Source organism: Sturnira hondurensis, unplaced genomic scaffold (assembly GCF_014824575.4).
Source record: "Sturnira hondurensis isolate 20B ecotype Veracruz unplaced genomic scaffold, ASM1482457v3 Scaffold0003693, whole genome shotgun sequence".
NCBI classification, from domain to species: domain Eukaryota; kingdom Metazoa; phylum Chordata; class Mammalia; order Chiroptera; family Phyllostomidae; genus Sturnira; species Sturnira hondurensis.
This window is the reverse complement of record NW_028076324.1, coordinates 4,116,936-4,141,476: the sequence shown is the minus strand read 5'-3', so window position 1 is coordinate 4,141,476 and position 24,541 is coordinate 4,116,936. Positions and strand designations below refer to the sequence as shown.

General features: G+C 43.5%; 1 protein-coding gene across 1 annotated transcript in view; it reads right to left on the bottom strand.

Annotated features, from left to right (window-relative positions):
- Positions 1-24,541, bottom strand: part of PINX1 (PIN2 (TERF1) interacting telomerase inhibitor 1) — a 73,255-nt gene that overhangs the window by 30,206 nt on the left and 18,508 nt on the right. The window contains exon 6 of the mRNA XM_037042181.1: positions 21,731-21,807. Within this exon, the coding sequence (XP_036898076.1) occupies positions 21,731-21,807 (77 nt within the window). The remainder of the gene's footprint in view (positions 1-21,730; positions 21,808-24,541) is intronic.

Genomic DNA, 24,541 nt, shown 5'->3' with positions numbered 1-24,541 from the left:
TGTAGGAAGGTGAGAGCTTACAGCCAAACACACTTTTACAGAAAAGAAATGAGAGATGAGGACCCCTCCTACTTTCTTACAAAACTGGTAAATGTATGATATCTTAAAATTCCAATAAAATACAACATTTAGAGAAAAATCTTCTATTTAAATTTTTTTCAAAGCATTTGGAATTTATTCAACCATATTTGTACAAAAGAAAAAAAACCTACAGAAAATGGTAGGCTCAGGTAAATGTATGGTAAACCTGCACTTACGTTTTATGCTATTAACTATATTTGAATACAGTATCAATGTATGGCAGTCTCAGTAAATTTGACAAGGCTTTCCCAGGTGTGTTCACACCTGAAGTGTTTTGGGAGGGCTGATCTTACAACATGGGATGAAGGGTCCCATCCAGACCCCAGAGGCCTGATAGACATGACAGTCATGTCTGCGCCTGTTTTATTTTCTCCAGCTTAACTCTTATTCACCTTACTCTGCCCTCTAGAGCTGCCATAAGGAGAGTCCAGTTCATTGCCACCATCTTTGACAGGGTCTGAAATGTACAAGGGAGTGGCCCACCTGGAGAAAGCATGCAGGGAACAGAGCAGCCACTTGGGCCAGAGCCCAGTGGGCAGTACCCCACCGGGTCTAAGAGCACCCGCCGCCTCACTCTCAGCTGATGTCTGCGTGCCTCTGGGTGTGGGGGCGTGGCACATGAGCGGGTAGCCATGGGCTGTAAGGTAAGGGTAAGCTGTCAGGCAAGAGGACAATGTTTAAGGGTTATGGGCTTGAACTTGGATCTTAGGGATTTTAGAAATAGGAAAAGTAGGCTTTCCCCAAGTTAGGGTAATTTACAATGAACCTGTCGTAGGATAGTCCTTGCTAGCCTATTTGTCAGCAGCGGACTCCCGGGGCTCAGAAAGGTTAAATTCCTGCCTAAGGTTGCATGCCTTGTGAGGACCAAGTCAAGACTGAGACCCAGGTCTGCACAAAGCCTGCACTGTTCCCATTATCCTACACCATTTCACATTTGTTACTTCTATTCTTTAAAACTTTTGTCCTTCTTAGTTTTGGTTTAAATTACATGTTTTTTTCTATCTACATTGTCACTTCCACAGAGCGAGATCCTAGATGCACAGATATTACCTAATGAGAGTCTGTTATACAGAACTTGGTGCAAGTCTTAGGGTTTATTCAATGCTGCACGTGTATAATCGCACTGGTCCAATTCAGGGGTGACCCTGTTGCTTCACCGCACTAACACCTGCAAGTAGGTGCTGGTGCCGGGCTTTGTACAATGTCAACAGTAGTCATTTTATGGTTCTTTTACGATAACTGCTGTGATAGCTAAATTGGTTTTCTCTTGGTCATGGTTAACTCAAACAACAGAATGGAGTTTATCTACCGATTTAGTTGAGAATAAAATACAAATTCATAATGTTACAATAGCCTCAAAAAAAAAGCATACCACTCTCTTCTCTTTGCTTTTCCATAGCCTTCAACTAAAGCAACTTAGTAAGTGCTCAAGGCACTTACTTAGCAGGACCCACATAACTAAGTGTGTGGACGGCAGGTCTGGCTCAAGTCTCCTTTCTGCACGAGCAGACTCTCAACTCATACAGATAGTCACCGCCTTGCTGAACCTTTGGTGTAGGTATCCCAGCTCAGCAAGATGAAGACAAAAACATTTTACGTACACACTGCTACTAAAAAACAGAATCCTAGAACATATAAATATGTAAGTGATTTCCTCCTTGTATGACAGATTAATCACGCCTCATCCTGCAGAGAGAAGGTGGGAATAAACACAGGAATGGGATGGATTTTCATTGACAGCTTGCAAAATTGCACTTCAAACTTTATTTCTCATATATTAAAGTAGGAGAAATAAATATGATCCAGGTATTTGCTTGTACTGACTTCCTATCATTTCGTGACACTTTTTACATTTGTTTTACGCCTTAAGGAGTCTCAAAGTGCTTTCACCTGCATCATTCCACCCGTATTTCCCAGAGGAGGAAGCAGAAGCACAGAGGAGCTAAATGGCCGGATAAGTGGTATGGTGCCCTCGTCCAGAAGTTAAAGACTGGAACTCTCTCAGTCCAGCCCTGTAGTCTCAACTCAACCCCCACAGACCTCTGGTTTCCTTTTCGGGGGAGAAAGTCAAAGGAAGAACTAGATGGTCTCTTTCAGTTCCAAGATTCTATAGCTTTCCCAAAGTCACACTGAAGGGTAAGTGATGGAAACTGGGACTTGTACATAAGTTTTCTGACTTTTAAAACAATTAATACTCACTGAACTATGCCAAACCACTTCTAATAAAATAGAATTCCTGTTGTCATTCCGGCCTGAGTCCTGGACTCTTTGACCTTGTGATCAGTATTTCAAGAATCCTAACTATTCAGTGAACAGGTTTACCTACAAGATAGAGGCATGTCCATCACTAACCATCACAGGCCCCTGAGAGACTGCTGGTAGTGGGCTGGAGGTGGTAACGAATACACGTATCACACACAAAGCCACTGAAATGTGGCTGACTTATCGCTAGTTGTTCCTCCAATGTGAAAGGAAAGTAAAAGGCATACTGTATGCCTTACGAGTCATGACTGTGTCCTACTGATAAACTAAAAATGTACAATGAAGATAAAGAAAAGGACCTAAAGACTTCAACGAAACAAACAAATAAAAAGACAGCAAGGGGGATGGAGCAGCAGAGGAACAAGATAAAGCTCATAACATACATCTCTGAGGAACTCCCCACTCCTGAACACACAGAATAACTTCAGGAAGAAGCCCATGGAAGTGACAACCTGGGTCACAGCAGCCGGTGAGACAAGCCTCCGTGACTCAGACACAGGGAGATACTCATACACTGAAGACAATTCCTTCAGAACGCTGCTCTCTACGTACGAGTGGGAACTTCACTCTAGGACAACAACGTTCACTCCTGGAACACCAGTCAGATTTGTACATTCCAGATGAAACAGCTTTGCATTCCCTTCCTTCAGCCCTCGATAAAACGACCACTTCCTGAGCCTGCTCCCGTTCTGGGACTGCTGTCTCTTTGCCAGAACCAACTGATCACAAAAACCTACTGGTTACCCCACATTCCTGAATCTTCCTCCCTGCTTGCTACTCCCAGATCCAGGTTTCCCGGGCAGGGAGGGGTAGACAGGTGACAGCGGAACCAGGAAGGCTCTGGTTCCCTGTTGTTTCTATGCCTCGTGTCTACCTCATGCGGCCAGGATGGTGAACCGTAAGTAAGGCATGTGCACACTTCTAGGTATGGGGGATTGCATTCTGCGAAAGAATCAAAATATTATCTTGCAGCAATTAATTTCACCCATCTGTATTCTCTCTCTCCACTGGTTTCTATTCCTGATTCTATTAATACTAATGTAGATGACAAGAAAACTCACTGAAAGAATCTAAGAAAGGAATAAACTAGAACATATTAGGACAAAAATAATCTGGGAACTAACAGCTTTTCACTTGAAGGATGACCATGACATTTTGAACCTACCACACAAAATAACTTAACCATTCTTTGAGCAGAGATAATTAATAAAAGAATACTATAATCAGTAGACTCCTTTAACACATTCTGTATTATGAAAACTTGCAAACATGTACAAAATTACTGAACCCAAAACATTCCTATCAATAATTAAGAAGGTTTTGGCACATTATTGCATCATTCCTTGGCTCTTTGCTCATGCATTTTAAGGCAAACCACAAATATAAATCATTTTACTTTTACTTCATTCAGTACAGACCTCCAAAAATAAGAAAATTTTCATAAACAATCACAAAGCCATTAGCACAACTAACAACACTGACAATAATTACAGATGACAATAATTGATAGACACAATCCATAATCAGATTCCTTAACTACCTTAAATATATCTTCTTATGGCTCCAATCCAGTCCCAAACACGGGCCCACTTGTTATCTGTAGTTCCTTACATCTCTAAGGTCTTTCTATCTACAGTCTCCACCCCCCGCCGAAAACCCACCCCTCACCCCCCATTTTTTCATGCCACTGACTTACAACAGAAACTGAGTCAGGTATCTTAAACAATGTTCCACATTTAGATTTTTACTTGAGGTCCTTAAGCTGGTGTCTATACACCTGTATTTTCTGTGAATGGAAATTACTTCTAGAGACTTGATGAGACTTGGATTCGAATTACAGCAAGAATACTTCACAGGTTCACACTGCACGTGTCTGGCAGGTGCACACCATGTCTATTTCCAGCATGACCAAGGTTGATCTGTGGGATGGTAGGTTCTCTATTAACACTGAAACATACTTTTCCCTGTTGAAACAGATTTCTATAGATCACCATGAAAGTAAATTTTTGGTAACTTAAAAAAAGTGGATAATGTATATGGCTAGTACTGGTAATCAGAAACTTAAGAATTCTTATACATAGTTATCAAGAAAGAAGCTAGGTAATTAACCTGTAATTAAGGCAATACAATTGATTCCCAAGAGCATTAAAAAAAATTCAATCTCTCTGTCCACTTAATTCTACCAAATAACTCACAAACAGCTTCCCAGTGAGCAGCTGTTAAAGACACTGAGCCAGGCAGGGCCTATGAAGAGACACAGAGTTATGGCCTCTGTTCTATGGGTAGAGTAGTAAGACATACACTATTAAAAGGATAAAAAAGCAGTTCGCAAGCTAAGGCAGCACACAGTGACAGCGAATTCAAACACATGCTGGGTCTAGTGAAGGAGAAGACTGCAGTGAGGGCTTTCATGACGACGTCACTACGATGCAGGCTCCTTACGCGCAGTGATCTTGTCTGCTTTGCTCACTGCTACATCACTAGTGCCTAGGACAGTGCCCGGCACAGGGGCATTTAATAAAATGAACGAACCAGGACTTTACTAGCAATACTTGTTCGATCAAACAGCTGCATTCCTTCTCTTCCTTCCTCAGTGGCAGGAAGCAGGAGTTGAACTGTGTTGGAAAGATGCAGGCGGCCAAAGTGGATGAGGCGAAGGCAGTGAAAGTGGAGGCAATGCTGTGGGGAAACACAAGTGTAGGAAGACGAGACGTGTGGAGAGGGTGAGACACCCCTGGGGCAGGTCTGGGTTACGGGCCGGTGGGCGTGAGCACCTGGGGCAGGAGTGCGCACTTGTCAGACGAAGGGAACTGGTAAGGGAGGACGAACTACCACAAAGGAATTTGAGAAAGGAGATAGTACTGGGATGCCCTAAAAAAGGGAAAAACCGGAGTCAGAAAGACTAGTTAGGACAGTAATTCAGGAGTAATAACAATTGAGAGTAATAATGATTGGGATATTGGTAAAAATGGCAAAGTAGGATGAGTTCTGTAGATGTGAAAAATATAAAATCAATAGGAATTGGTAAGGTCTCACTGGATATGATGACCAAAAGAAAGAAAGAAATTAAAGATCACAGTCAAGATCATTATCCAACTACGCTGCAGTAAATAAGACATACACAGTGAGGAAAAGGCTGCTTAGTGTTTTCACCCTTTTTCCCTACTACTCTGGGTTGCCTTTAATCTGCTCTCATCTCATTCCCACAGACAGGCCGCTTCAGTCTGGAAACCAGGCCGGGAGAAGTTAGGGGTGGGCTCCGGGTCAGAAGGGTAGCTACCAATGGATCTAAGACCGAAATGGAGACCCTCCTGTCACTCAGCAAATCATTCCTTCCACTTCAACATCCTAAGTAGTTTCCATCAGTCTCTCCCAACAATGCCATTACCACATCAACGAAGGATAAATCTGCAGCAGGTGAGGCCCGTCTCTCCTGGCGGAACACCCTGTATTCTGTCTGTGGAGAAGAAAATGGGAGCCAGGGGCAAGACATTGACCAACAGCCTCCTGCCACATGTGCTTGGACAAAAGCCACACCCGATGCAGCCTGCTGGCCACGGGAATCGCACCTGAAAGGCTTCCTTATCAGGGTAACGGCAGCAACGTCATTCTGGAGGCTCAGAGCATTTTCTGCAGTCTACTCACATATGTCTAGAAAGTGACTTAAGAATTGTATATTTCCATGATATTCTGGACAACTGAGGGCCTTAGCAGGTTACTTGTGCTTAACTCATAGGAGGAGTGAACATCAGGGCTAAGAGAGAGGAAGGGTGCTGACAAATACATATTCCAGAGATCTGTGTAGGAAAGAGTCATGAGGATGAGAAGGGGAAAGAGAAAATATGCAGGTGTACGGGGGAAGTCCACCAGCAATAACAAAATTTAGATGGTTTCTAGGGCAATCCTGTATAAATGCACCCTATAGGGGAGTAAAGCTGAGTAGCAAATAGGGCAAGTTTTTATTTTTGTTTAAAAATGGGAAGAACCCTAGGGCCAGGATTTGAAAACAACAGCTCTCCTCACCCCCAAGACTTTTGAAATGAAAGTTTACATTGTGGCATTGATGGATGAGAAAAAGGGTTGTTAAATGTCTAGACAACAATTTCTTTTGATCAATGTGAAAGGGTTTTTATCTTAGTGTTCCATCTAAAATAAAACTGCGTGAGGAGACAAAAGGTTTAATCTCTGGAAAGACGGAACCTGAGAGGTTCTGCTGGGTAAGACCTGAGCTGCAGCCAGCGGGTAGGGCCAGATGCCGCCTGAGAAGAGGGGAGCCAGACCAGCCAGGGTAATGACCTCCCCACCCCATCCCTTACCAGAATCCAAGCCACGCTCCCCAAGCAAGAGTACCTTTCTGGAGGAATGGAGCCCCACTGAAGACAAGACCTGCAAAAACTGACATCCGAGGGGTTCCCCAAAGACAGGCCACCTCACTAGGAACATGCGGCCGCAAAGCTCGCCGGAGGAGCAGTGCACCTGGGCGCCCAGCGCTTCCGATGGGTGTTCGCTGATGGACTCTTAATTCCAAAAGAAAGAAGGTACTCGGATGAAAAAGACAGAAAACAGCCTGTAAATCTCCTAACAATGCATTCCGAGATAGAAGAATATATTGTATTCATAACACAAGAACAAGATGCTATTTTAAAACAGTACGAAGAAACAGTTACATAATGAGAGTAGCTCTTGGAAATTATGAGAGCAAAATTTAAAAAATTAATAGAAATTTTAGAAGACAAGCTCAAGAAAATCTTCTCTGATGCAGAACAAAGACACAGAAAATAAAACAAAAAATTTTTACAAATCTGAGAAATAATCCAAGAAGTCCACCATGAGACTAAGGACTTCCATAGAAAACAGAGGGGGAAACATTATCAAAGAATGAATAAAAGGTAACTTTCCAGAACTCATGGAAGGTCATGAATCTTCACACTGGAAAGCCGATCAAGTGCCTGGTGAATAAAAACCCAACCAACTCACATTTCCACAAGATTTTAGAAGTCTAAAGATAAAAAGGTCCTAAAAACTCTTGAAAAGACAAAGAAAACAGATATGTGTAAAGGATCAAAATAAGAACAGCAACAACCAGTATCAGAAGACACTAGAGTAATACCTTCAAAATTCTGAAAGAAAATGATGATTTCCAACCCAGAATTCCATGCGCACACAATTAGCCATGGTATTAGGATACAGATTCCCAGACCTGTACCCCTTCCCAGAAAGCTGCTGAAGATGAGTGAGGGGACACAGGAGCCAGGACAGAGGAGGTGACGGGCAAGGTGAAGGGAGAGGTCTAGGATGAGAGGACTGGAACAGACCAAATGGGGTGCACAATGAGCAGGAAGAAGGGGTCCGAGGAGGGCAGCCTCCTGGGGAAGGCTGATGTGACAGAGCATCCGACACATTGGACACTTCACAGAGCTTTACACTGAGGCTGGCGGAAGGTACGGGGAAAGTTACGTGGCACACCTGTTGTTCCCCACCAGAAAACACAAGTATATGAAAGGAAATGTAATTACAGTTCTCTTACCTGGTTTAACAGGGAACAGTATGGACATAAAATATAAACACCAAATACCAAATTAACCAATAATTATAATACATCAGTATTGAGTGGTAAAAGACCCAAATTCTAATCTACCAAAAAATACAAGTAATGTTAAAAATGAACACACCAAGAAAGTCAATGTAAGGCCCTGGCTGGTGTAGCTCAGTGGATTGAGCACAGGCCTGCGAACCAGAGGATCGCGGTTCGATTCCCAGTCAGGGCACATGCCTGGGTTGCAGGCCGGTTCCCTGCAGGCCAACTCCCAGAAGGGGATGCACGAAAGGCAACCATACATTGATGTTTCTCTCTCCTTCCCCTCTAAAGATAAATAAATAAATAAAATCTTAAAAAAAAAAGTCAATGTAAGATAGCATAAGAAGTCAGAAAAAGTTAAGACTCGTATGATTTTACTCATGTGGGGATATAAAACTGAAAGCAACAAGTGAATAAGTAAGAAAAACAAACACCTGGCTGGTGTGGCGCAGTGGATTGAGTGCCAACCTGTGAACCCAAGTGTCTCCAGCTTGATTCCCAGTTAGGGCACAGGACTGGATTGAGGGCCAGGTCCTCAGTAGGGGGCATGTGAGAGGCAACCACACATTGATGTTTCCTCTCCCTCTTTCTCCTTCTCTTCCGCTCTCTCTAAAAATACATAAATAAAATCTTTAAAAAAGGAAAATAAAAACAAACGGAAACCCAGACACAAATGACAGAGAGGAGGGGGGTGAGGAGGTCGTACAGGGAGTCAAATACATGGTAGCGGAAGATAATTCGACTTTGGTTGGTAGGTACGCAATACACAGATGCTGCATCATAGAAATGTGCACTTGAAACCTATATAATCTGTTTAACCAATTCACCCCAATAAATTTAATTTAGAAAGGGAAACAATAGAAGAAAATAGAAATATCACATGATTTAAAAAGAACTGGAGGTGCTACCGGGGACAGGCTGGGGAGGTGAAGAGATAAGGGATATGACTGAAGAATGCCATTTTTCATGCTGTTTAGCAGCTCGGTTTTTAAAATCTATGTGCATTTATTAATTTAATTCAAAAGAACAATGAGTATTTTAAAAGTAATCATATGTGCCAGGTACTGTTCCAAATCTAGACTGATGACAATCATTTAATTTTTCACAACCACCCTATTAGGTGCCAGTATTATTGACCCCTTTTAAAGATGAAGAAGTTAAAGCACAGAGAGGCTGAGTGATTTGCCCGGTACCAGCCACCTTGAAGCTGAAGGGGCCAGGACCCAAACTCAGGCAGTACGGGCCAGAATCTGGGGGCCTTAACTCTAAAGGAAGCCAGGACATTTTAATAGTTTCGTCAATTACTTTGGGAAGAGCTATTTGAATTCACCTACTGATAAATGCAGACAGTCACAACCAAACTAACAGACATGAATAAGTAGAAAGTATTTTTTCTCTCATATCTAAAATCCTATGTTTTTCTATCAACAACAAAAACGCAGCCTAAACAGCAAGAGCAGCAGAAAAGAAAAAGTTGGAAAAAAACTGCAGTCACACAAACTATAGTTAAAAAATGACTAAGTTTCCTTGATATATGAATTTGTTGGAAAACCATTTATCAACAGCCTGTTTCTCTCCAGCAGAGTCCCTCAAGCCGAGAGCCATGTCATTCCCCTTTGACTGATTAATTAGCCAATCAGGGGACATTTTTCATTGTGAGGCATGATGGTTTATTCCAGCTAATGTTTGGTCTCTAATGGCGACATATTAAAGCCAACTCGGCTATTTTAGCCCTGTGGAGTGACCAAAAGGAAAGGATAGAAGATAAATCAAAAGAGCTCCCTTCAGTTTCCCTTCATTCCTTAACAAAACCCCCAAGGAGCCAGTGGCTGGAGGAAAGATCCTCTACCAATAAAAAGAAAAAAACAAAGAAAAGAAAGGGAGAAATGCCTTCAGGCCAAGGGGATCCTTTCCTGTTTCTGAGGAGCCATAATTTATCCTCTGTTGATTAACAGACCGCTGATAGAACAGGCACCAAAAAGTCAATATCCAGCTCTTCTTCCTTTTATCAAAAGCTGTGCTCAATAGAAAATCTCGCTCTGCAATGCTTCATACTCACTCGGAATGATTTCGCCGGCACCCTGGAGCAGACAGGCCAGCCAGCAACCTGATCTCGGCACTGTTTACACACCCACCCACCTCACTCCAGAGTTAGCTGCCCACATGGCACATGTTCTCTAAGCCTCTTATCCATCCCTGTGCCTTTGGCAGCTACCAAAGCAAGAGGCAGCAGAAGCTCAAGTCTCAGAGGAATGCAAGTTCCTATAAGGAAAGATGTGGATATTCGCATGGCCAGGAGATAAAAAGCACATTTAAGTATGTTTCCTGTGCTGCCCAGCACACTCAACAAGATGGTTCTAAGCAGCCAGTCTCTGTGGTGCAATTCCACACGAGACGATAAAACTACCCAGCCTTCTCACTCCCACGTCAGCCAGAGACGGCAGACCAGCAGTGTGAGTCCGATGAGACCACAAACATGACTCATTCACCCGGAAGAGGATTTACCAGCTCCAGCAGCAGCGGCACCACCATCATGGTTGTTACTTATGAATCTTGGATACTTTCAGGCAGGAATATCAGTTTCCCTGATTCCCTGTTGTCTTAAAGTCAGGCTGTGTACACATTTATAGCCACATGCCTGGACCCCACTGGCATTTGAGTTTGAGACCTTGGATAAGTTGTTGCTCGTGTTACATCTTCTTTCCTATAGCTGATCCATCCAGAGGTTCCTGCCCTTGGGGCCTCGATCAATGAACAATTCCAGTCTGTAACTTTCCCTCACATCTGCACTGAGAATTACTGACTCCGTGGGCTGTGTTCCTACAGCATTTAAAGCATTCTTCAACAATTGAATTCAGTTCAACAAAAACTTCACTGAGAACCTACTGGATGCCAGGTATAATCCTAAATCTATTTAGGGTCATAATCTAGGGGCATGTCGTTGGGACCCTATACTGCAATATAAACAAATAGGCTCTAAGCCTGTCAACAATGTTGACAAACATTGTAAATCTTTTAGGATTACAGATAGCATAAATTTTATTAAATTCAGTACCATCATCTCCACGGATACTCAGCAAATGTCGATGATGACAAAGAACTTCTATCTCAGTTTTCCTTCATTTTTTTAAAGCCATGAGTTCTTTAAACTCTAAACAAATGCATATAATTCTACACAAGATTGTACAGGTGTTGTATTAGAAGGGAGATCAATGCCTTAGTCTTAACTATAAAGTAAAACAAAACTGATGTGCTGAGAAGTCCTCTCTCACTGCTGTGAAGGCAATCCGAAAAGCCTCCGTACTAGAAGACTTTGAGAACAGAGAGACCTCCCTGGCAACAAGTAAGTTTAGTTAGTATATTTGTGTTGCATTTTGTTCAGCATGTGACTGTGCACACATGGATTAAAATTTTCTCATCTCAAAATTATTGTTCAGCGGAAGTTTTTACTCACCATCTTAAACTTGAGTGTGTTAACAATTAGGACAGCGATCTTAGCAGCAACCCAATACACTGGGCAGTTATTACACGCTAGGGACTGTGCTGAAATTTACCTGGCTTATTACTTACCCTAGATATTCTGTCATTCCCATTTTATCATCCTCATTTTATGAATTAAAAAGCTGAGGTTCATAGAGGTTAAATAACTTGCCTCACATCACATGAACTTCAAACTACTCATGGCCTCAAATGCAGACTCTAAACTCTAAAGAACATTATCAGACTCTAAAATGCCCAGTCAAAACACTATATGCCACTAAATGAGCCTCCCAGCAGAAGAAGCCAGAGAAACAGAACATTTCACTAGATGACATCATTTCTTCACCCTACTGATTAAGACAGTGACCTATACCATGTTCACCATCAGTGTATAAACAGAGAACCACAGAATGATGAGTCCTAGAGAGACATTCAGTGAACTAGGTTACAAACCACCCCAAAATGTAGTGGCTTAAAGCATTAACAATAATTTCATTATTACTCACTACTTCTATGACCAGCAAGTCAAAGAAGAGCTTGGCTGGGCAGTTCTGGCTCAGGGTCTCTCTAATGTGCCTGTGGTCGGTCAAGAAGTAGTTAGAGGTGCCCTGATCAGTGTGGCTCAGGTAGTTGGAGCATTGTCTCACAGACCAAAAGGTCACAGGTTTGATTCCTGGTCAAGGCACATACCCAGACTACAGGGTTTGGACCCTGGTCTGGGTGTGTGTAAGAAGACAACCAATTGATGTTTCTCACATCAATGTTTCTCTCCCCGCCCCCACTCTAAAAGCAATGAAAAAATACCCTCCAGTGAGGATTAAAAAAGTGGTTAGAGCTGGCATAGCAGCGGGGCTGGCCAGACATCTGTGTCTCTTCTGTAGTCTTAAAGCAGCTACATAAGTCTCCGAGTCACAGTCTGTGAACTACTTTGGTCTTTCTCACTGCTTGGAGGCCTCAAGCAGCTAGACCGCTAGACCACCTACACAGGCCGAAAGCTTCATGAACAAGTATTTTGGCCTACAAGGCCCCTGGAGTCACACAGCATCCCCACCACTAAATTCTAGTGGCTACAAGCAAGTCAGAAATTTGTCCACCTGCCCAGATGAAAGGGGAAAGGAATGGGCTCCACCTTCTGATGGAGAAGGGGCAAGAGGAAAGCTAGAAGAATGTGTGAAGAGGGAGAAACTGGGCCATCTTTGGAAAACAGAATCTGCTATCAGAACATATAAGTCAACACTCTCATTTTATAGTTAAGAAAACTGAGTTTACAGACATGAATATCCAAGAGAGCTCATTTCACTTTCATACTCAATATTTCTAATATCTACTTTAAGTCATAAATTGTTAAGATGATTTGCTATTTTACCTCAGGATTATTAAACTTCTTGTTTGAACATACCAAAGACTTTTTCCCTTCATCTCCTGAATAAATAACTAAGTAGATAATGCAAAACTTCAAGTCAAGTAGCATTTTTTTTAAAGATTTTATTTATTTCTTTATCTTCAGAGGGAAAGGAGAGAGGGAGAGAAACATCAATGTATGGTTGCCTTTCGTGCGTCCCCTACTGGGAACTGGCCTGCAGGGAACCAGCCTGTAACCCAGGCACGTGCCCTGACTGGGAATCGAGCCGCGATCCTCTGATTCACAGGCCCGTACTCAATCCACTGAGTTACACCAGCCAGGGCTCAAGTAGCATTTTAAAGGTGAGTTTTTCATGTGTTCTCTTTATTCCAGAATTAAAGAACCTTAGACTTAAAGGAACTCACATGCATTCGTTCAGACTCCTACCTCTTAAAGAATTCCTCCAGGAAACTACCCACGCATCCCATAGCTGGTGGGCTCCACTGTCCCACACTGCGTTCCCTCCCTGAGTAGAAGTCTTTCTGTAAATTTTGTCCATTACCCTTGTCCTTCCTTATGAAGCACACCTAGTAAATCTGCTCTTTTCTACAGGACCATGGAAAGCATCTCAACCTCAGAGTGAGGCTCTCCCTGAGTCTAGGCAGAGTGTCCCAGCCACCTGTCTGCCAGTTCCCTGCATAACATTCTTTCTGGGTACCTATGTCCTAAATGCCATTCTCTGAACGCCCTCTTTTAAACTATGGCACCTAGTCATGGACAGAACAGTTCAAATACAGTCACCGGTGCAGAAAACAAGCAAAAACCCTGTTGCTTTTGGCATGCAGGCACAACCCTTCTAATGCGACACAGGCCTGCATTCAGGATAGCTGGTATTCTTCATATTCTGGAATAGGTTGAACTCATGGTCAGGTTACATGCCCTAGCCTCTAATTTAATTCTCATCTAGCTGCTATCATATTAGGCCTCTTTCTAGGATTAAGTGAGACTTTACATATCGTCATAAAATTTTATTTATTTAGTTTTGGCTAAATGTCCCAACTTGGATTATTTGAATCTTGATTCTGTTATCAATGGCCAAAATGATAACAAGAATTATCGAAGACATCATTGTTGACAAAAAAATAAACGGTAGACATTAAATGTATTATCTGGCTTGGTTATGAACTTAGCTTAAATTATCTGAAACTAAAAGTTTCTTCACTTGCCCTGACTGGTGTGGCTCAGTTGCTTGGGCATCATACTGCAAAGCAAAAGGTCATTGGTCATTCAATTGCGGGTCGGGGCACATGCCTGGGTTGTGAGTTTGGTCCCCTGTTGGGGCAAGTGCAAGAGGTAACTGGTTGATGTTTCTCTCTCTCATATTGATATTTCTCTTTCTCCCTCCCTTCCCCTCTCTTTAAAAGTAAGTAATAAAATAAAATAAAAAATAAAATAAGACCCTGGCTGGTGTGGCTCAGTAGATTGAGTGTCGACCTGTGAACTGAAGGGTCACTGCTTTGATTCCCAGTCAGGGCACATGCAGGGGTTGCAGGCCAGGCCCCCGATGAAGGGGCAGATGAGAGGCGACCACGCATTGATGTTTCTATTGCTCTCTTTCTCTCACTCTTCCCTTCTCTCTAAAAAATAAGTAACTAAAATCTTTTAAAAAATAAAATAAACGTTTCATCACTAGAAGATTACTTCAGCCAAAACCAGACTGGAAACCCTGCCCGACTGCTGCATGTTGAGGCCCGGGTCTGGGGGGCGGGCGGGGGCGAGGCAGAGTGACGGGAGTTGCAGGAATGGAGGCGACTCAAAGTTGGGACTCTACCCCCCATAAGCCACTCCCAAAACCCAACCTGATTCATAAAAATAGGTCATGAACACAAAAATTCAGAAGTCAGGAGAAGTAATAGTGTTTGATTCCAAGATTCCAAGACATTTTAAGTAAAAATTAAAATGGCTCTTCTTTTCCCAGCGATCCTCCCTGTGATCTGATCAGGGCGATTTATAAAACCAGAACAGAGAATGGTTCCAAATACCCTGCGAATTTAACCAACCTAAAAGGGGGGTCAGCTTAAAAGTTAGTTTTCAGATTTGATGATCATCAAGAGATGGAAAAGGGGATTCGTGATAACCGATAAGCAGGGGACACAAACCACAAAGAAGTCATGCTTTGGGTCAAAAAGCAAAAGTCGTCAGAAGAATTCAAGGAAAGTGACCATTAATTAGGTGTCCTGGGAGGGTAGAAGAAATACTCACAAGGTTTCTAATTCGATCAGGTAAAGAAATGGACAATTACTTTGCCAGGAGACTAGGCCAGCAACATGTTCTCAGGAGAAACAAAGTAGAAATGCTGGTGATACATTCTAATTCCTTGATATGGTTCAGGAGTATTTTCTCTAGTGATAAGGCTGAATCAGGAAACAAGTTGGATAGAGGAAGGAAACTGGTAAGGTGGGGGAGGGAAAAAATGAGAAAAGAAAAAAAAATAAGGAACATCAGGAAGTTCAACCAGATAGGAACTACTGGAATTTGTTTTTCAATGTCTCCTATTCCAACTTGCAAACCAAGTGAGAAAAGACACACACACACACACACTCATATCCACAACTTCTGGCAGGCACTGGCCAGCCCAAGTACCTGCTGCAGGTCTCAAGGGGCCCTAGTAATTTCAATTCAATATATTCGATCATTTCTTTGTCTCTGTAGAAAGTGCATACATCTCTAATTTAGACACACTCCAATCCAGAGTCATTGTCTTCTAATTAATATAGTACAAAGATGGAGGGGAAAAGAAGGACTTGAAAATTAAAAATGTACAGAAATAATTACAGGGGAAAAGGGAAAGGACTCACATGAACAAGTATAAAGGACACATGGACAATAACTAAGGGTGGGGGGTGGAAAAGGGAGGGAGGTGGGGAGCATGGGGCAGGGGGTGGGCAGGGCTGGGAATATAAGACAGAAAATTGTACTTGAACAAGAATTAAATTTAAAAAAATGTACAGAAATATATAACCAGTCATCCTTACACTGAAGAGTTTATTAAAAGTGTTTGGAGTAATTGATAGCTTGTGATGATCTTTCACTGTTTAAGCAAGTCGTTATAAGTAGACAGTTTCGGCCAGGGGAACAGGGCCCCAGACCACCTTGTGGCATAACGGACACTGGGTGCCACTGAAGTCAGGCACAGCCCCTGAAGGTAGGAAGCCTCTAACTTCCGTAGCGATGGAAAACGGTCAAGCCTATGAAAAGCTATTCCAGAGGGAAAAGCTCATTTCTGGCAAATGGGGCTGACTTTTAAAAGCATTAAATGGCACAGCACACACTCATTCAATAATCCTCGAAAATCTCCTACGTACACCGGTGGGGTTATGCTTGGCATGGACTGGAAATTCAGTGGTGAACATTTTGTACCCTCAGGGAAGACAGTTATTTATTGGTCAAAACATTTCAAAGGAAAAGCTATTTTCAAGTATCAACTTTGAAACTATACAAACCGTGAGTAAAAACGAAGTCCATTTTAAAAGAGAAAAGCGATGAGATTTTAATTTGCTAAAGCCCTACCATGTGCCAAGCACTGAATTTATCACACGCTGGGGCCCGGAAACGAGCACGACCTAAACCCTCTCTAAGTGGTTCCCTGTCCAGTGCATATGGCCGATGAAAGTCTACACGTAAAAAATACAGAGAGTGCAGCTCACCGTCGGACACATAAAGGTCGGAGAGAGGACAGAAAGTGCAATTTAAGTCTCCCAACTGTGTCCTAGACATCTTAGGTTCAGCTCGGATCGTTTTGTTTTAATGTCATTTTCTTTTTATTTCTATACATTATACAGTAAATAAGAAATCAGACCAGTGGCTTGGCAGTTTCTTCTACTATACAATACAAGGCTTACTATTACCCTGCCGATGAAAACTTTCATTTGAAGTAATTTTTTTTTTTTGGCTAGGAAGAGATTTTCATGCATAGGCCTGGATTTTAAAGCTTCTTTTTGTATCAAGGACTCCTTGAAAATTTGATAAAATCACTGAACTTCATACACATCCATGCATATATGCCCACATGCAAATCTCCACATGCAATTTAATGGCGTTCACCAACCTCACTATAGGGAGAGCCCCGAGGTACTGCCCAAGGAGCTCTCCTATGCCAACGTGTTACAGATGATAAAATGGTCACATAATATCCATATCACTTCCCATTTACATATCAGTTTACAGTTTGATACGTTTCCAAAATGAGTAAAGCGAGAGACTTAATTGACAGGTTCGGACTTCTTAAGACACTGAATGATCTGACTTCTACAAGGCTTTCTCTAAAGACTCATAAGAGAGAACATGTAATATCCAGCGTGAGTAAGAGTGGCAGGCAGGAATGGAAACTACAGTCAGCCCTTAAAACCTGTGTACTGATCATTATCGATACGAGCAGCTCGGCATCAAACCAAGAGATCAGACCGTTCACGTGGATTCCACTGCAAATGACAGTTCCATTGGCCGCAGGGGACGTTGGGGTCAGGGCCGGAGGTGGGGGTGTGGCTGAAGTGGAGGGCGCACGAGGGAGACGTCTGTGGTGGGGGAACAGTCTACACCCACGCGTGGGACTCAGTGGCACAGAAGGACACGCAAAGGCCACACCGTTGGGAATTCCCTCGTTTTCACCCGCACTGTAGTTACGTAGCTGTAGCCACCGGGACAACTGGGTGAAGGGCACACAGAACCCCCGAACCTCTGAACTAGCCTTGCAACTCCCAGCGTGTGTCTGCAGTTATTTCAAAATAAAAAGTTTAAAGGAAAATCCCAAACCCCACGACTATTATTAACCTAGGGCTGCTGATATGCTTTTGAATAAAAACATTCAGATCATTCGTTTCATTTGAGAGACCAGAAAATGCATCAGTAACAGTGTCTATGCTCAGAAACTCAAGCCGGCTCTTTCTGAACTCAGCCTACAGCTCCAGCGACAAAGTAAAGCCGTCCCCGGCACTGGCCCGGGCATTGGTGACGTGCTTCCAACACGGACCTGCAACTCCAACTGCAGGCAGGGCAGACATTTGAAAAGTCAAACATCGTTTTCAGCAGAATGAGAATAACGACCGATCATTTTCCCAAGAAGTCATGATAAAGTATTAACTACTTATGTCTTTGATAAAATCCAAAAGGAAACTTCTAAAGCGGAACTAAAATCATTGAAATGGAGATTTTTGAAAAATATATAAAGGAAGTTGAGTGACACTGGCAGGACTGTGGTAAAAGGAAAGGACACACTTCAGGGTCAGAGGGGCCTGGGTTCAAGTCCCGCCTGTGCCACTTGGGAGTTTTGTAAGAAATATTCCTGAGCCGTGGTCCCCTCACTGCTGGAAAGGCTCTACTCATGCCCACTTCACGGAGCTGTTACGAGGGTGAAATGAGATAATATCTCAAGTGCCTAGCCACATATGAGATAATATCTCAAGTGCCTAGGGCACACAGACGGTCAATAAAGTTGTGATTTCTATCACTCCGACAGTCAGAGGTTGTAGAGATCAGTAAGCTGGGGTAACTGTGAGAGAAGATACGAGGCTGCCCCAAGCCAGACGTGGGTAATGTCTAATGCTCTTTAAATCCAGATGCAACGAAGACATCAACCTCAGCACCTTATCCAGGGCCCCCAGAGAGGTCTCGCTGCCTCCATACTCAACGCTGCCGTGGTTTCTGAGGTTCTTCGGCTGTCTGGCCTCCAGCAGCACCTTCGCCTTGGCAGTGCCAAGTGTAAAGTTGGGCCAATGTTGCTATGGGGGTCAAGGGAGCAAACACAAAGCAATATTCTTTCCAACTGCGAACAGGAGCCAAAAGAGGTTGTATGTTCAAACACATCTGATCAAAGGCCTCCCGCCCTTGGCTATAAGGGCTGTTGTAACTAACAGGTCAGGTTTCTTAGCAACAGTTTATTCAGGTGTGCCTCAGTGAAAACAAAGTCTACACAGGAAAGTCCTTACGTGTGTAAAATTTAAGTTTAAAAGTGACTCTGCAGAAAGACTTTTTACTTTGTGTCTGGAAATGTACTGAGACTGAGATACGTTCTATCTTATACATACATACAGGCATGTGCCAGACGTGAATTACGGCGTCGATCCCGCCTACGCAGCGTGGTGGGTGCAGCACAGCTCGGCCGCCAGCGGCAGCGGCAGCTGGGCGCTCCCACCCCACCACTGTGAACCAGGATCTGCAGTTTCACAAAATCCCCCGATGATTCACGTACATAGTAAGACTGGAGAAGCCCTGTTCTAGGCAATATCTGTGACCCTAAAGCCAGACACTACAAATACAGGGTAGGCAAAAGTAGGTTTACAATTGTGAGTACACAAAATACAAAGTTGGGCTATTGTTTACTAATTATTGTGCTGCTTTCCATACAAATAACTGTAAAACTACTTTTGCCCCGCCCTGTATAGTTACCTACCAAGGCTCCTACTGGTGGTTCTCAATCCTTGCTCCTTATTGCACATCAGAATAATCACCTCAGTCACCTGGGTAGGCTTTTTTCCCCTTAAATTTTTCTTCTTTTTTTAATGCTTATGCATGAGCTGAACCCAGGTAGTGGATGTGCTTGGGGTGGGGTGGAGCCCTGGCATTGGCGTTTTTTAAAAGCTCCTTAGGTAATCTGGGCACAAGCGTCACTGAGAACCACCGTGAAGGCCAAGGGCTGCACCTCGACGTGGATCCACCCGCCAGACAACCGGGGTTTTAAATGTCTCAGCAGGAGAAAACACGAAACTAGAACGAGAGACTGGGATGTACCTGGATGTGAATCCTGCACAAAACACAGTATTATTATACCAGGGTGGGTCTTCTTACATCGACTGCATCAAATGGATTATACCAAGTTATTATTAAATAGCATTATTTAATAATTCTACATATCATTATTATGTTACTATATATAGTAATATTATATATTACCATCTACATCATTAAACATACTTGATAACATATTATTAAACCGTATCATTTAACAATATATCAAGATTATTATTAAATAGTATTATTATATCAAGGTGGGTCTTCTCCACATCAACTGCACCAAAGCAGACTTTCCTGGGCCGGGGGTGGGCAACCGTCTCCTCAAATGCAGGCTCACTTTGATAGGACAGACGGCGACGCCGCCAACAAGTAACACCACACGGTGCGGAGAACCTCGGGGCATCGAACACCAGTAAGTCCTCAAGGAGACGTCTGCTGAGGACTGGAACCCTCTGATCCCCTATAACGAAACATGTCCTCATGCTTACCGCATACACACTTTTAGAGTTCTACCAGAAGCCCATCACAAGTATCTCCTTCCTTGACCTGTTCGACTGTAAAACTTCAAAGACAGTGCTGGAGGAGAGGAGGGCTGGGGCAGTAGGTGTGGGCAGCGAGGAGAAAAGGGAGGACCAAGGGACCCGAGAGTGCCCGGGTCTGGAAAGGCCAGTGCTGCGGGATGCTAGTCTGGGAGAGTGGGGGCGGCGAGTCAGCATCAGGGCTCATGCACAGGTGCAGGCTGTGGCCCTGGGTGGGGCTGCTGGGGCAGAGCAGAGGTGACAGTCTCCCTGGGAATACTGAAATTACTGACAATGGTCAAGTGAGGGGTTCGAGAGGAAAGTGAGAGAAGGCAGATACAAAGTCCTCAGTGAACAGGGAGGGGCCTAACCCAGGTCACACACCAACCACCCGGGGGTAGAGGCGTGACCAGGAGTGGGGCTGTCCAATGACCTCGGCTCTTCCCGCCGCCTCGAGAACAGTCAGTATGACTGATACCGCTGGCCTCCTCCCTAGTGGCCACCTGTCTTTGACACGACCCAGCAGACCTACAGGCACCGCCCCTCGGAAGCGGGGGGCCAGGTCCCCTCTCCGGGCCTGCTTCCTCTGTCCCCACTGGTAAGGCGATAGGGTCACAAAAGTGCTAAAGATCAAAAATGCAGCCCCAACCTACAAAGGCAAGTGCCAAACAAAATTTCTAGTAAATGGTTATTCCAGAGTCTTTGAAAATAATATCAAGTAACAAACAGCTACCACCCAGGAAAAGTTTGTCAGTCTGGAGAAATATAAAAAATAAACGAAACAAGTCTTTTCTGTTCTCTAGTCACCAAGGGTTTTGGCTGAGAACCAACACAGCAACACACGCATGACACGGCAGATGAGCCGAGTACCAGCCGCGACATCCATACAGTCCAGATTTTTGTAGACAATGTCAACTTTAAGTATTTTGGTCCCATTATCTCTAAAAATCCATGTTTTAAAACAATCTCATATTGACATCCAAACTATATCCAGGGCTGCTACCTCTTACCTTTGGGACCCGCACACCCACACACACGCACACACACATGCACACGCACACACACACACAAGTTGTGCTGCACCGCACAGCCCTGACTGACAGACAGGGTATGAAGTGCAGATTCGCCCCAGTCAGGGTGCAGTTGGTCACCCAGCCCTTGCCTCCTGGTTCTGGAACAAGCAGTGCCATGCGACGGAAGAAACGCTACACACCTAAGTTCCTGCCTGACTCTCAGTGCCGATCCAAATGTTTCAGAATGTTTTAAAAATGGAACAGACCAGACACACGTACGATATCCTTCCTCCCAGAGCCAGATCCTACACAGAGGATGAGGACTGAGCAGAGCAAACACACCGGCGGCATGCGAGCGGCCTCCCTCTCCTGGAGGCGGGAGAGCCCCTTGCCCCCTGGACAGATCCGCTGTGGGATCCACCCCAGGCCAGTCTAGTCCTCACACAACAGCCAAACCCAGAGAGCACGCACCCTTTTCAAAGATTTCTTATAAAACCTATTATCCCCCAACAATGAAGAGGATCGCATTTAGCCCTTGTAAGAAGCCTCTAAAAGGTTTTTGGTAACTTTGTCTGAAAACTACTATTCATAATAAACAGTTCCACAGGCAGCTGAGGGTCAAACTGTGGAAACAGACACATGTTATCAGGTATAGGTGGCTTAATACCTCAGGAGTCTTCTTACTCTGTCTTTTCCCAAAAATGCAGTCAAGATCTGTTTTGCTCCGCGATGATAAGTCCTTCCCTAGAAAAACAATACGATGCCTTTTAGTAACACTGATCTTGGAAAATACAGAGCACAAATATAAGCTATGAACCTCCTAAAAGCAAACTGAGTTCTGAAAAAGAAACTATTTTATACACTATCGACTTTCTGTCTCTACTGCACAGATGAAAATCCTTTAATTAACTAATAAAACTACAGTTTAAAATCACGTAAAAGTCAGATAAGTGTCTGAGACCCAGCACCACTGCGGTCTCTCAGTAGCAGAAGCAGCCAAGAACACGCAGACTGTGAGGAAAACAAGCCTAAAGCTACTCCACTACTGGTGTACCTCCCAGGTATAATTTCTGTGTCTCTGGCTTCCCCATTTAGAAAACAGACCTTATTTATTTCAAGGAGACATGAGCTACTTAGGATTACGGAATGCAGAACAGAAAATGCTGCTAGACTTGTATCTTCAAAACCCCACACATGCACACGAATGAGAACATACTGCAATTGACACACAGGTGTTCAGTAATTCATTGAATAAATGAAATTTCAAAAGAACAAATGCAAATAAAAATACTGAATTACAGTGAGAGAATTTGCTATATCAGCTTTAAATAATGGGGCACATGATAAGAGCAGGAAATTAAAAGGCTTCTCACAAAAGCAGTGGCTGAAGGACCCATGATTCTTATTAAAACCACTAAAGTTTTTAACTTAAGTTCAAACCCACAAACCAAGTGATTTAATATTCGCTTCTTTGGAATTTCCACTTCTACCAAAAATACTCTGTGAGCAGTTGACCAAATCTACTCCCATTTGTCAACTTCATGGTTAATTCCTTTTAAAATGTAACTACCACACATCAAGTCTTGATGCTCAGGGGGAGCAAGGCTCTGGGTTAGACACCAAAATCTTTGTTTTGAGTTGGGAGCCTGAGTTCGTTGTCACAGACTGACTTCTTGGTTTCCCACAGCAAAACCGACTTGGCAAAGTAATGTCCTGACCCAGAAGGTTCTAGTTCACTGACTATCACTGGGGCATTCAAATATGATATTGCTCAGCGACTCCATGAAGTTAAAAACAAAACACCCTTCGATTTAATGCAGAGCCAGGTGCCAAAACGTTTCACAGGCAGCAGTTTCAACGGTCCCATCAGGACGGACTGTTCTCATCAGGAAGGACGTGCCCCTCTGGGGCTCTGTGCCGCCCTCCGCCTTCTCCCTGAGCCAGAACGAGGGCCTCCAGGTGCTAACTGACCACTAAGTCAAACCCGACTGACCACCCCCAAGGGAGCCGACTTAAGAACAAAATGAAGCATATCCCAGACAGGAACTCAGAAAGTAAACCAGAAACGTGGGGAATCAAGTTGGCCATGGTGGGGAGAGGTAGACAGACCCTGAGGAGGTCGGTGATCGGTTCTCCTCCTTGTGACCAGCACAGCCCACTGTGTGCGGCAGAGCACATTCGGGTGGCAGTTCCTAGTGCAGAGAAAGGAGGCGTGCTAGCTCAAAATGCACAATTCTCCATCCTCAACTACCTTCTGAAATGGGACAGACAGGCCAAAGGAGAGCAAATAAAGATCGATTTTATAGCGAGTCAACTAAAAGGAATGCTGGAGTGACTAAGAAAAACAGGGCACATGCGAGATTGCAGTTTTAAAACAGGATGTTAAAATAAGACCACACAGAGATCAAAAGCAAATTTAAAAATCAAAGGGAAAACTGCCAGGCTGGTAGAGTGTAAGCTACACCAATGAAGGTGCAAGTATTTCTACAGTTTTGGTGGTGGGTTCTTGTATCAGAAACATTTATCCTTTAGCAAAGTTCGCTTAAGGAAATGTGGAAACCAGGACTGTCACAGGCCTTGCTTGGGATTTGATCTGGAAAACAAAACAGAGAAGAACTGAGTCAGAGACCAACAGAAAGGAGCTCTGGGGAGGGTAAAAACGGAGATGGGAGCAGAACTGAAATAGTTATTAGTCAATGGCGCTGGCTGAATAGTTTATAAATGTTATAAAACTATGTATGGCCACTTTTAAATAAAATACACATATTTAAAGAGTTTAAAAGCTATTGGTCTCAGTTCTGAATGACAGCCAAATCACAGCAAATATTACTGATAAACTTGGATCTTAGAGAAAGTGGCAAACAAAAAAAATGAACAGACTAGGAAGTACGTTGTCTGTCTGGACTTGGTTCATGTGTCTATTAATCTTTAACTGGCCACAGCATTTCAAAACCAGGATGAGCCAATAAGAAAACTCTGCATGACCACCTCGGCTGTCTTTCTAGCAGTCGTGAGCATCGGGGCTTCCAGCCACCAGAGTGGAAGACTGGAGGGAGGTGTCACCGCTGTGGGCGGACACATGCACAACACCAAGAAGTCCCCATGGGAAGCAAAGGAAACCTAGAAAACATAAGAATTTATGAATCACAGAGATTTGGGGCCTTTTTGTTTAAGGGCAAAAGTCATATAGAACCCAACAAGTTCTAGAGAGAGAACTGTATTGCAGCACTGTATTATAACTGAGGCTCAAAAAACCTGAGTTTTTCTACTCAGAGTAAATGGATAAGGGCAAGAAACGCAGATTTGAGAAATACATTTATTATAATAAAAAGTTAAAGCTTATGTAGGTAGCTTCACTTGCTGAGAAAATTCATTTGCACTCCCAAATCAGGAGGATAAAAAAGTTGTATTTCGATTAAAGACAATGAGCACATGTGGGGCTGACAAGCCTAGGACAGAAGGTGACGGTGACTTTGCT